The 13,896-nt window shown below is 40.0% G+C and overlaps 1 protein-coding gene across 11 annotated transcripts in view; it reads right to left on the minus strand.

The window, feature by feature from the left end:
* TEAD1 (TEA domain transcription factor 1) overlaps positions 1-13,896 on the minus strand; it is a 270,375-nt gene that overhangs the window by 9,264 nt on the left and 247,215 nt on the right. For all 11 annotated transcript variants that reach the window (XM_012456636.3, XM_021675161.2, XM_012456635.3 and 8 more), the window contains 2 exons: positions 9,374-9,514; positions 4,098-4,250 (listed from right to left, as the gene is read on the minus strand). In XM_012456636.3, the coding sequence (XP_012312059.1) occupies positions 4,098-4,250; positions 9,374-9,514 (294 nt within the window). The remainder of the gene's footprint in view (positions 1-4,097; positions 4,251-9,373; positions 9,515-13,896) is intronic.

The raw sequence follows: 13,896 nt of genomic DNA on the forward strand, positions 1-13,896 counted from the left end.
CAACTGTTTCTTCCTCAGGAAGTCTTCCTCAGCTTCCACCAGAACTAGGTCAAATTCCCCTATTCTACGAATGCCCCATGTTGGTAGCAAGAGATACAGTTTTCACTCATTTTGTGATGACTTGATGCATAGCTGCCTCCCTCCTCAGACCCCAGGATGGCGGCCCACCTGCCTAGTTCACCACAGCACCCCGGCCCCTGGCACCTAAGTATGCACCCAGGGAATGCCCCTATTCTTGTTAATCAGATGTCTGCTTATCCATAGAGGCAACATCCCTGAGAACCCCGTACCTCATCACTCTGCACTTGACATTAGTAACTTGCAATGGTTTATTTACCTGCCTCTTTCGTTCTGAAGGGCCATGAGTTGCTATGTGACAGGTACTAGGTTTTATTTGCATTGTATCCTAGAAGGCGGTACTATCTCTCCATAGCTTAGCTGAATTAATTAAAATATTTCAATGATAACCTCTGAGGTAGAGAGTGCAGACTTGAGTGTTTTGTTTATAAATGAAAGTGAAACTATGGTCTGAAGACTAAGTGACCAAGGCCACAGAGTTAAGTCTTAAACTCAAGTCTTTTGATTTCATGACCATAAGATAATCTTGCAAAGTGTCTTTTCTATCCATTCAAGTCTTGATTTATTTCTATCACTGGCTCTGTGACCTCAGGGTGGCCTGACATTCTTTATCCATAAAATGAGAATAAAAATGACCTCACACTTTAATATGGAGAATTATACAATGTAACATTTACAAAGGGTCTAGCACAGCACCTGACACCTCCACAAGCTATTCAAACTTCTTGAAAGCTTTCTACAAAAGAATACACTTGGCCCTCTTTATCTGCGATTCTGCACTTGCAGATTCAATCAATCTCAGACTGAAAATATTTGGAGAGGAAAAAAGACACAATGAAAATAATATAACAATAAAAATACAAATTTTGAAAATTAGTATAACTATTTACATACCATTTACATTGTATTTGGTATAATCTAGAGATGATTTAAAGTATAAGAGATTATTTGTATAGGTTATCTGCAAATACTACATCATTTTATATAAGGTACAATTTCTCCTGTTCATCAATTAGATGATTTTCATAATCCAAGAGTGCTGGCTTAATTTCAGTTTTTCTAAAACTGAACTGTTATTTCTATTGACAGGCATTAATTCTCCATATTAAAGAAATTCATTTAGTTGCTTAATGACATATTTTGAAATTAATCTAACCTGCTAAGTTCTCTGGATGGCTGTAAAGTCTTATGTGCCAAGGGAGCATGAATGATATACAGTGATGAGCTGCTTAACAATGGGGACACTTTCTATGTGTCGTCAGGTGGTTTTGCCATGCAAACCAACATCATAGAGTGTACGTACTCAAACCTAGATGAGACAGCCTACGCTACACCTAGGCTACATGGATTAGCCTATTGCTCCTAGGTTACATGTCTGTATAGCATGTTACTGTACTGATTACTGTAGCCTATTATAACAAAATGGCAAGTATTTGTGTATGTAAACATTATCTACACATAAACTACAGTAAAAATATGGTATAAAGGTAAAAAAAAAAAACAGTTCACCTATATAGGGCACCTACCATGAACAGAGCTTACAGGCCTGAAATTTGCTCTAGGTGAGTCAGTGATTGAGTGATGAGTGAATGGGACAGCCTAGGCCATTACTGTATACCACTGTGAACTTTTGTACTGTACACTTAGGCTAAGCCACATTTGAAAACATAATTATTCTATATTACGTGATAGCTACATCATCACTAGGTGACAGGAATTTTTCACCTCCATTGTAATCTCATGGGAGCACTACCGTACATGCGGTCCGTCCTTCACGTTGCTATGCAGTGCATAACTGTAGTCGGGTTCTGTGGGTAATAGGGGCTTTAATGTTTTTCCAGGCCACATTTATCTTAGCTGTGCTCTCTGAGGTAGAGTTTTAGGGAGTGACGACATGCATCCTTAGCATGCAGAAACAGAATCAGCATTGATTTTTAATAAACAGCTAAGATTCCCCACAAGAGAGGCAGGGAAGCTATTCATTCAGAAGCTATTAATTCCTGTGGCTACTTAAGATCCTCAACAGATAATCACACTCACCTTCTACGCATCTGACTGCTAAGGTGATGCATCTGTTCTTAAATAGCAACAGGGAGCACCTATATGACAAGCACCTCCTACCTGCCAGTTCTGCAAACCTTTAACTGCTCAATTTTCACCAAAGGGCCATTAAAGAAAGGAATACTAATCAATGTCATTAAAGAGCATGTATTCCAAACTTCCCTTGAATGTTGGTTTCTAAATTTTAGAGGGACATGGACACATTTGTTAAGATTCTCTTCCTGGAACAAATGAAAATTATATGTAAAATTATGTTTGCCAGCTGTATGCCAATCATGTGTCTGTGAACTCTGAGAATCCTTGCAGCTCATTTGCCAATCTCTTATAGCAATGGGTCTCAACCTGGCTGCACACCACAACTACATGCAGAGCTTAAAAAATAAACAAAAACCAGGATGCTGGGTCCCATCTCCAGGGATTTTTATTCATCTGGGGTAGGGCCTAGGCCTTAGATGTTTTAAACCTTCCTGGATGAATCTAATATGCACAGGGATTTGTATTTTTAAAAGTTACATTTTTTTTTTTTTTTTACAATGGTATACAGGAGCTGGCTCCTACTGACTCATGAAAGTTATTGTTAAATATTAAGTAATTTCATGAGCTGAATAGCTACTGGTAGCTTGAAATTCCCCATGGAGGGCATATTTACACCACAGAAGTAGGCAAAATGTATAAATTATGGTTTTGGGAACCTGGGAAAGAATCTTTTTTTTTTTTTTTTTTTAAAACCAGACCACTGCTGATTGAAAGCCACTGTCCCAATGGAACCAAAAACACCAACTAAAGAATTCCTGCTCTGTATTCTAGTTCTTAATCTTAGCAACAAAAAGGAATAAAGTAGGCTCTCAAAGGGGTATCTGGCCAAAATATAGCCTTGTTGCCCCTCTTTTGGCAAGACTGTTTCCATCAAGTTTTGTTTTGGCATTTTTCCTTTAGTTTCATCAAGTCATGTTATTTTTTATTTTAAAATGAGCCTTATGAAACCCATTACTGCATTTTCTGTTTTGAGGATGACATGTTCCTAACAACCTTCCAAAATCCCCCAATAAAGGTCCCAGAAGAAACTCGTTTTAAAGTTTAGTATTAGGGGAAAACACACACAGAACCATCTGGCATTATGGACCTTAAGCACTATTCTTCCTTTCCTTTAGCTGCCCATTAAGTTTGTTTTGCCTGTTTGTTTTGAGATGGGGTGTCACTATGCTGCCCAGGCTGGTCTCTAACTCCTGGGCTCAGGGGATCCTCCCACCTTGGCCTCCCAAAGTTTGAGATTACAGGTGTGAGCCACTGTGCTCAGCCTAGCCAGATTTTGTAGCCTATGAAGAACATTTTCCTCCTCCTGGTCATTGCATTCCATGCATTCTAATTTCTATTTCTTTTGGTACTAAAAGCTTTTATATATTTTCCTGTCTTAATGCATGTAACTTCTTAGAAGGCCTTGGAAGTTTGTCATGGAGTCAAAGTATGTTTGAAATACAAACCTGCTGACTCAGCTTTTGCCTGATTTGCATACCATGTTGCTGCTGAGACTAAAACTTGGCTAACATTGCAATTACCTATGGAATTTTTAAAAATACACATGCTTGGGTCCTATCCTCAGGGATCCTGATTGATTTGATCTAGGATGCAGCCTGAGTATCAGGATTTTAAAAAGTTCTCGAGGTCTTTCTACTCTGCAGCCAGAGATAAGAACATAGGACCATAACTTTTTATTATCCAACTGAATTCCAGTTCCGCCAACCTTAGAAACCCTAGCCAGATAAAACCCCTTCTCTTCTACAGACTTAAGCCCAAATTTTCTGCAAATCCAACTGCTGACTGACCACTGGGAGCCCAATCCAACAACCTGGTCAATTCCCTTGGCCCAAGCCCGGGGCCTCCCAGGCCCACCCTCCTTACTTCCCCCATCAAACTTCATGGCAGCATCTGCCCAAACAGGAAAGAGATGAAACCATTACCAATAAAATTGTGAAGTTTTCCAAAACACTGTTCATCATATATTTCTCTGGTAAGTGTTTGAGCTTGTGGATGAAGTTGATCATATATTCACACATTGGGGAGCGGTTTATTCGGTATACAAATCGGCCATTTTCAAACCTTGCATACTCCGTCTGTGAGGAAAAAAGGATTTGAGTATTTTTATACTTTTTGACTCCAGAACACATGAAACGGGTATTACTGCCTATAAAAGCGTTTTAGTTTTTCAACAAGAATCAGCTGCTGTATGCTATACTACTTAATTTAAAAAATATCTCCAAATTTATTGCTATACATACAATCCATTATTTTTCTGAAAATTAAAAAAAAAAAACTTAGTTGGAAAGATGATAGCTTTAAGAAGAGTTGATAGATCTTTTTAGCAAAGGTCAGAAAAAAATATAACTGCCTAATGGAGGTGGTTTACCTGGAGGAGATCTGTAAGAGCAGGCCCCAGCTAGTTACAATTCTTCAAAGGAAATCTTTGAAGAATTTTATTATGATAAAGCCTCATAGAATAACAACCAATACAGCTAATGTCTCTACTTTAGAAAAAACTGATTATTTCTCATGGATCATGAGCCCCTGAATGTCAGCTGTTTGTGCGTTTATGAGAAAAATTAAGAAAATGAGAAAATACTAGTGTATATGCAGTTTCAAGAACTCAAAAATAAGAAACAAGATTATCCTAGATAAGCTTGGATCAAATGGAATTAAGATAATTACAAACTATCTAAAAAGCAATGCAAAAGGAAATATTTTACATCAAAACTTATAAGCCACAATGAAGCTGCACTTGAAGGAACTTAATGAAGCAGCCTCATATGTCTTCATCAAGATGTAAACTTACAGAATAAAATATACTCCTTTAAAAAAAAAAAAAAACCCAAACCACAAAGAAACCAAAGGAAGCCAGGAAAAGGAAATTAATAAAGATAAAAGCTCAAATCAATGAAATAGAAATTTAAAATGTAGACAGAATTTAAAAACTGGTCCTTGAGAAAGACAAAATAAACTCTTCACACAAGTTAAAAGGAGAAAAAAGAAAAGTGGGAAAACCACAATTACAGTAGAAATTAGAAGATACATAAGAGATTATTTCACACAACCCTAAGGCGCACGCACACGTATGTACACACACACACACACACACACACACACACACACACGGCAAAGCAAAGAAAACCCAGTGAATAGAGATGCTTTCCCAGAAAAATACAACTTGCTAACACTGAATCAAAAAGAAGGGGAAAATATCAATAAATAGATCAGTCACTGGGGAAATGACAACTAACAAGTTTAGCAGCTTACCACTGAAAAAAGTGGACACCACAAGGGATATAAAATTTCAGTTAGGAGAAATAAGCTCAAGAGATCTATTGTACAACATACTGACTATAGTTAATACCAAGTTACTGTATTCTTGAAAACTGCTAAGAGAAGATTTAAGTGTTCTCACCACAAAAACTGGTAAGCTATGTGAGGTAACGTATATGCTAATCAGCTCGATTTAACCATGCTACTGTGTATACATTTTTCAAAACATGTTATACACCATAAATATATAAAATTTTTATCAAATAAATAATTAAAAGTAGATGCTAAAAAAATAAAAAGACCAAATAGTTTCAGGGTAAGTTTTATATAATCTTTTAAGAATAGTTATTACCATTGTTATTCTTTTTATAAAACTAGTGTATATTCGAGACTGATATTTGGGAAAGAGATTATTGAAAAAAGTATATAGTTGGGTGTGGCAGCTCACACCTTTAATCTTAGCACTTTGGTAGGCTGAGGTGGGCAGATCGCTTGAGCCCAGGAGTTCCAGACCAGCCTAGGCTATATGGCAAAACCACATTTCTACAAAACAATACAAAAAATTAGCCAGGCGTGGTGGTGCACGCCTGTAGTCCCAGCTACTCAGGAGGCTGAGGTGAGAGGATTGCTTGAGCCCAGTGAGGCTAAGGCTGCAGTGAGCCAAGATCATGCCACTGCACTCCAGTGTGGGTGACACAGTGTGACCCCATCCTCAAAAAAAAAAAAAAAGTATAGACGAATATTACTTAGGAAATGTAATGTGAAAATTCTGTGTAAAATATCAGCAAATAGAATCCAGCAATGCATCCAAAGTAGGACTGTTTCAGGAATGCTGTGGTGTTTCATACACATTGAGGAAATGTATTAACTTATGTCAACAACTTGGAAGAAAATCTTCATAGAGCAACAGATGCTGAAAGGCATTTGATAACATATTGTAGCTATAACTAATAAAAATCCTAAGTAAAATAGGAATAGAAAGAAAACACTTAAATTAGTAATAAAGACCATTAATAAAAGCCTACAGTAAATACAATCCTAAATGGCAAAACACCAAAACTTTTTCAACTAATATCAGTTAACCATACGAGGCTATCCCAGAAATCTGGGGGAAAACTAAAGTTAAGTATGAGAATTTGCTAAGATGGCTATACTGAAGACAGATATGCAGAACCAAGAGCTTTTCTCTATTCCATTAATTCAAATCTGGAAATAGGAAACTGCAACATATAATATTTAGAACTGTATTAAAAAGAGACAAACTTGTATGATGATAAAATCTTATTAAAATACATAAAATGAAATGAGAATGCAAATAGGTTCACGGCTGGAAAGACTTAATATGAATTTTCCCCCAAAAAAATCTAAATCTGATGCAATTACAATTAGATTGCTCAAACAAGGTTTTTGTTTTTCTTTATATGTTTGATTGAATTATTTGGAAAAATAAATGTTGGTTACTAGCTTAGAAAATATATGAAAAAGAAGAAAAGTGAGACTGACTTGCCTCATCAAATACCAGAATATACTATAAAGCCACTGTAATCAAATCAATATGATACAGAGACAAATTGTGGGTGAACTCGAACAGAGAGACTCCAGGAATAGTTCTCAGAATATATGGTAATTTAAAGGGGGCAGATCTGTTCAACTGGAAAAGAATGAATCATTTCATAAGTGGTTTTGATACAAATGGCTGTCTATTTGGAAGAAAATATAAGTAGACTACTACTTCACACCAAATGCAGACATACATTCTAAATAGATAAAAGGCTTAAATGTAAACCCCACCCACCACACATACCACCTTCTCTGTGAAAATTCCTGTGATTTTATCAGTCAAAAGGAACCTCTCCCTGCTCCCTGAACTTGCATATAGCTTTGGGTGTATCATCTGAGGACACCATTTTAAATTTAGGAAACTGAATGAGCTGTCTGGTTTGTCTTTTCTCAAATGCACCTGTCCAGGTAGGGAATTCAATCTACAGAGAGAACATCCCTGACAACTTAGCTATTCACTAACACTGCATAACCCCTATCTTCCACACTCCCAATCACCCACAGGTAACTCTGCTTCCTCCTCCTCCTTAGAGGAAATGGAGGTCATCTGGTTCCAGGAGTCCCAGCCCTGTCTCATGATACAGCCACCTTCTCATCTGCCCTTTCCCTGGGCTTCCCAGACACTATATGCTGAGCCAGTTCCCCTCCTCCCCACTCATTTTTGTCCTCTGCTCTTCTGTTTATGTCTCCCTCTACTCATCCCAGGGCTGGTGGCTACTCTCCAAATTTAATCCTTATTCCTGTGCCCTTTCTATTCCCTCTCTGCAGCTAGGTCTCCATTCCCAATCCTTAACGCTCAGGATTCTCAATTTATATTTTCAGTTTTTAACCTGTCATCCAAGTTCTAGCCTTGCATCTATAATCATTACCTATTTCCTCTTGAACACCTTATTTCCTTATTTCTATTAGTGGTAGTTCCATCCTTCCAAGCATAAAATGTGAGTGTGACTTTTGACTCTTCCTCGTTAATATCTAGTTAGTTTCTAAGTTCCATTCAAAATGTCTTACTGGATTCCCACTGCCACCATTGTGGGAAAGCCCATGACCCCTAAGCTTAAATTATCCATCTAAGTCAACTCCCCTGGATCCTCTTCTGCCAGCATAACCTTTCCTCAACAACATTCTCACAAGGCCTGTCCTGTGCTCAAGGGGCTTGTGCTATGCAGGTCTGCAGCATCCCAAATCCTCACTGCTTAGCCCAAGGTCTTAAGAAATATACCCGTCTCCCTCTCTCCCTCCTCAGCTGTACAAAGTGTTTGTACAGCTAAGGTGGGCTCTTGAACCTGAAAGGTCCAGGGCCACTGCAAATAAAAACTGCTCACTGAACATGGATCAATTAATTGGGTGATGGGTAGAAGACACTAGAAAATACAACCTTTAAAGAATGCTGACGACAAACATTATTTAACAAAGCAACTCACCCTGATCAAACAAATATACATCTTTTTAAAGGGAGTAAGGAATGAAATATAACAGCCATAAAAAGATACTGGATCTTAACATATAATAAAATCTATCTAAAACAATTAAAAAACAAAGGTAGTGGAAATGGCAAAAACAACAGTATCAAACTCAAGGTGTCATGGTTTCAGAGGGCAGGTGCCAATCATCTGAGTACCACCTTGACTTTTATTTACAATGCTTGGGAGTGCCATTGGACCTAGGGGTTGGGTGTAGGGAGAGCATCACTCTGAGTGGCAGAGCCTATCTCGATCCAGCTTTCATGCCAGGCTACCCCACAAGGCCTCACGCGGAGGTGCACAGCACTGGCTGAGCAGGGTACAGCTGACTTCAGACACAGAGGGCTGGCACAGGACTTCCCATTTGCTTCCTTTCAGGTGCTTCCAAATCACTTTGCCTTTTAGAAGACACAGGAAAAAGAAGTGGAGGAAAGAAGGAGGGTGATAAGGTTTGGCTGTGTCCCCACCCAAATCTCACCTCGAAATGTAATCCCCACGTCGGAGGAGAGGATTACAGGAGGCCTGGTGGAAGGCGATTGGATCACGGGGGCGGTTTCCTCCCATGCTGTTCTCACCAGATCTGATGGCTTAAGTGTGTAGCAGTTCCTACCCACCTTCCTCCTGCTGCTATGAGAAGACATGCCTTGCTTCCCCTTCCTTTCCACCACCATCATTCTACATTTCCTTAAACCCCTAAATCATGGTTCCTGTTAAGCCTGTGGAACTGTGAGTCAATGAAACGTCTTTTCTTCATGAATTACTTGGTTTCAGGTAGTTCTTCACAGCAGTATGAGAACGAACTAATACAGAAGGTAAGAAGGAGACATCCAAAAAGTACAGCTCTCTGCCCCAAGGAAAGTTTAAAGGAAGGCAACAGTCTGCCCTTGAACGAAGTTTCCAGTATAGAGAGGCCAACTTACCTCTACTTTTTCTACTACTTGCTTCCCAAAGGAGCAAACTTTGGTGGAACAGGTGACTGTCATATTTTCAGAACTCTCATACTGACTGGTTACACCATAAAAAGCCCCAGCATCATCTTGAATATTGCAGTTTAAATCAGCCTGTTGGAAAGGAAATGGAGGTGTGGGTTATTCTCTCATCCTAAGAGTCATGGCACCGAGCATTAACTTTCAGAGTAAGAACTCCACTTGGCTGAATGAAGACAGCGGCTGGCTTCGGAAGGTGATGCTCATCTAGAAACGAGTTCAATGCCCATCTCATTTTTTGAAGAGGGTGCTAATTTGGACAGTCCTCTCTTGAAATGACATGCTTCATGTATCGATTTTGTTTTACTTTCTTGCATTCAGTATCAGAATAATACTACCTTGCAATAAAAGATCCACAACGTCTCTGAAATATGCACAGAAAGCAGGGTATCAATTGGATCCACATTCACTCATTCAGAGATTTTTTTTGAAAGACAGGAGACTGCAGCTGACTAGCCATTTGTCACTATATAAATACAAACAGAAACTTTATTAAAAATTAGAGTATCTGGAGGGGAAATGGTTCCTAGTAAAGACTGGCTTACGAAGATGTTAAATCATGAACGTAAGCTGCCATTCATTTAACACATTAAGTACCTACTACGAGAGGTTCATGCTAGACAATGTACAGGTCTTGGCTACAACTAATATGGAAGATAAATAAAATAACTGTAATTCAGATAGAAAATAAGTACCATGTAAAAGATACTTAGAGTTCCAGCAATAGAAGGCATGACTTTCCACTGGAGGTCTCAGTTGAGGAATGATTTAGATTGGCACACGCAGGGAAGGCTGGGGCTACAATGCAAGCAAAGGCCTGGAGTGCTGCATTCTAGCTTCTGTGCACGGACTAAGGACCTTAGACTGGGAGTCTGGAAGTGCAACTAGGGTACAGGTTATGGGGGGCTAAAAAGGGGTATAGATTATATTCTGTAGGACATGGAGACCCCTTTAAAGCTTGAGTGCTAAGGAAGTGATGTGATTAGTACTGTGTTTCAGAGAGAAATGTCTTCAGCAGGATGCAATGTCCACTGGAGAAACTGGCTGCTACAGTGTTTGGATCACTGCTGTGGTCTGAATGTGCAAATACATGCATTGGAAACTTTAAATACCCAGTGCAACAGTGTTGGGAGGTGGGGCCTATTGGGAGGGGTTTAGGTGTTGAGCCTCTGTCCTTGCATATGGGTTAATGCTGCTATAAATAGGGCTTCCAGGAGTAAGTTGGCTCTCTCTGGCCCTTCATCTGCTTTCCACCAGATGCGGCAGCCTTGATCTTGGACTTCCCAGCCTCTAGAAATGTGAGAAATAAATTTCTGTTCTTTATAAATTACCCAGGCTGTGGCATTCTGTTGTAGCAGCACAAAACAGACCAAGACAGCCACGGAGTAAGAGTTTCCTTTCCTCAAATATCTACCAACCCCCTGCTCCACATTGGGCATGGTGTTCAGAGCTGGAGATAAGAACAAGCAAAAGCTGAGCCAGGGCCTGCTCTCCTGAGGCTTACGATTAAATGAGGAGCATACCACACAGAGCTAAGCACCAGGGAGAGAGGTACAGGGGGATATGAGCACAATCTGTGGGGAGTGGGTTCCCAAGGTCAGGGGCACTTCTGATGATGATGCAGCTCAGATCCCAAGAAAGATGAGGCTTAGGCAAGAAGGAACATTCCATAAGAGAGAATAGGGTGCTCAAAGGGCACACAGCCAGAAAGAAGGACTAAAGAAAGAGCGAGAGAGAGGATGGAAGAAAAGTTGGGAAGGTGGGAGGGCTTGGGTCTCATATCCTGAGACCAAAGGGAACAGTGAGCAGACAGGCCTGAAACAGTGACAGGGCACAGTCAGCTCTGCATTCAAAAGGCACCTCTGACCACAGCTCAGAGTATACTCCAGGAGAGAGCAGAGAGAATGTATATATATACCAGGAGGCCATTACAGCAGTTCAAGCAACAGATGATAAAATGTGGGCTGCTATGGTGGCTGTTGAAGCAGAGGTGCATGGATCTCATACTCAAATGAGATTTTATATTTTGTGAGGTTTGGCTTTTTTTTTTTCCTTGAGACAAGGTTGGGCTCTGTCACTTAGGCTGGAGTGCAGTGGTGTGAGGCTCACTGCAACCTCTGCCTCCCAGGTTCAATAGATTCTTGTCCTCAGCCCCCCAAGTAGCTGAGATTATAGGCATGTGCCACCACGCCCAACTAATTTTTGTATTTCTAATAGTGACAGAGTTATGCAATGGTGCCCAGGCTGGTCTCGAACTCCTGGCCTCAAGTGATCTGCCCGCCTCAGCCACTCTCAGTGCTGAGATTACAGATGTGAGGCACCGAATTGCACTAGATTTGGCAGATTCTGACTGGCTAATTTTTGTACCTTGACAGGCACTAACCACTAAGACAAGTCATCTTATATCTTTTAAAATAAATACCTGCATTTAAATATCTTTCTTCAATTGGTTATTAGGAAAATGTCCATCTTCTTAGGCAAAACTTCCTATTTTCTGCCTACAAACAAAGAGAACCATGTACTCCACGTTCCCCTTTTCACCTTATGTGCCAAGAAATTCAAAGCTCAATTCAGAGTTCAACTACAGTAATTAACTTGCCCCAGGTGCTTCTAATAGCTACTAGCAGTCAGGGTACAGTTCCTTTTACTGGTTTCCAATCTGCTTTAACTTGTACTTATCCGGTTTTACGTTACCCATAAATGTAGTGAGTTTTCTCACATTCTGCTTTTTGGATTTTATGGGGTATAGATCATAAATAAATAAAAATACCCAGGTGTGCATTTTTCTCACATTCAAAGGCTTAACATTTGGCTCCACAAAAGAGCAGCTCAGCAGGAAATCATGCATGTCTTTCCCTAACTGAGATCAACATCTGAGCTCCCAAGGCTGATGAGGCCCCTGGTTCTAACTGAGCTCCAACCTCTGAGGCAAAGGGCTACCATATACCCCAGGCACACAGGGGCTCTGAACACTGGAATTCCCACTGAGCTTTCCACATGGTGGTGTTACCTTCAAGAACTGCCGCTGCCTTGCTTTGCTGCCACCTTAGAATCCTTTGCTGTGAACGGCAGCTCAGGTGCTTTATGGTGGCGGGATTAATGCTCTTACTATTATGATGTAGCTTGTGCCAAAACGTTCCGGCACTTTTTTTTTTAAGTAAAAACATGCATGCGGTAAATAGAGGGGGGAAAAATAAAACTGTAAAAAAGGCATTGACCCCCAAATTTGTCAACCTCCCTAAGGGTAACCAGCGTTATCCATTTCTCAAGTGTCCTTTCAGAGATATTTAGCACTTATTCAAGCACATACATTTCTCCTTTTTCAGACAAATAGTAGCACATTATACTAACTTTTCTAAAACCTTGCATTAAACCCACACACACACACACACACACACACACACACACACATCTTAAAACTCACATAGTACTAATACGGAATTTCAGTATTATAAAGCACAGGCATTTAAAATAATGAATAGCCACACTTTCTACTGGCTGCATACTGTTCTATGGCACAGATACGCGGTAATTTTTCTTTTTTTTGAGATGGAGCCTTACTCTGCTGCCCAGACTGGAGTGCAATGGCGTAATCTCAGCTCACTGCAACCTCCGCCTCCTGGGTTCAAGTAATTCTCCTGCCTCAGCCTCCTGAGTATCTGCGATTACAGGCGTCTGCCACCACGCCTGGCTAATTTTTGTATTTTTAGTAGAGACAGGGTTTCACCATCTTGGCTAGGCTGGTCCTGAACTCCTGACCTCATGATCCACCCACCTTGGCCTCCCAAAGTGCTGGGATAACAGGCGTGAGCCACCATGCCGGGCCAATATGCCATAATTTAAAACACGCTCTACTGGTGAACATTTAGGATGCTTCCCAACGATGCTGCAGTAAATTTGTGTTGAGAAGAAAAGGTGCATTAGAAGTTATTTTTATTTTTCTTTCAACTTTAAATTCCCAGCTTTGAAAGGGAGTATTCACGTGTTATGAATACATTGTGCGCTAACATTATACTAGTTGATTTTGATGTAATCAAGTTGTTCTGAAAGACTTAAATAATCAAATACAGTCCAGCAAGCTGGGTGTGGTAGCACACCTGTAGTCCCAGTTACACATGAGGCTGAGGCAGGAGGCTCATTTAAGCCCAGGAGTTTGAGACCAGGCTGGGCAACACAGCAATAGCCTATCTCTAAGCAAGGGGGTGTGTGTGTGGGGGGGTGTCTAGTGGTTTTGGTATATAGAGTGGAATGTGGAAGGGAACATAGTGAAATAAGCAATTGTATGTGGGAGGCGGGGGTCACTGAGAGAGTAAATAGATTGTTTTTAAAAACTGACAACCTTAACTTACTTAAAACATACAAAATAATCTGCCAACATACATAATTTTAAAATATTAACTAAGTTTAGAATGACATTCACCATGATTTGATGTTAGTAAAAATGCTGAATATGTTCA

This window comes from Aotus nancymaae, unplaced genomic scaffold, assembly GCF_030222135.1.
Source record: "Aotus nancymaae isolate 86718 unplaced genomic scaffold, 86718_ANA_hifiasm-v0.15.2.pri h1tg000059l, whole genome shotgun sequence".
In the NCBI taxonomy this organism is placed as follows: Eukaryota; Metazoa; Chordata; class Mammalia; order Primates; family Aotidae; genus Aotus; species Aotus nancymaae.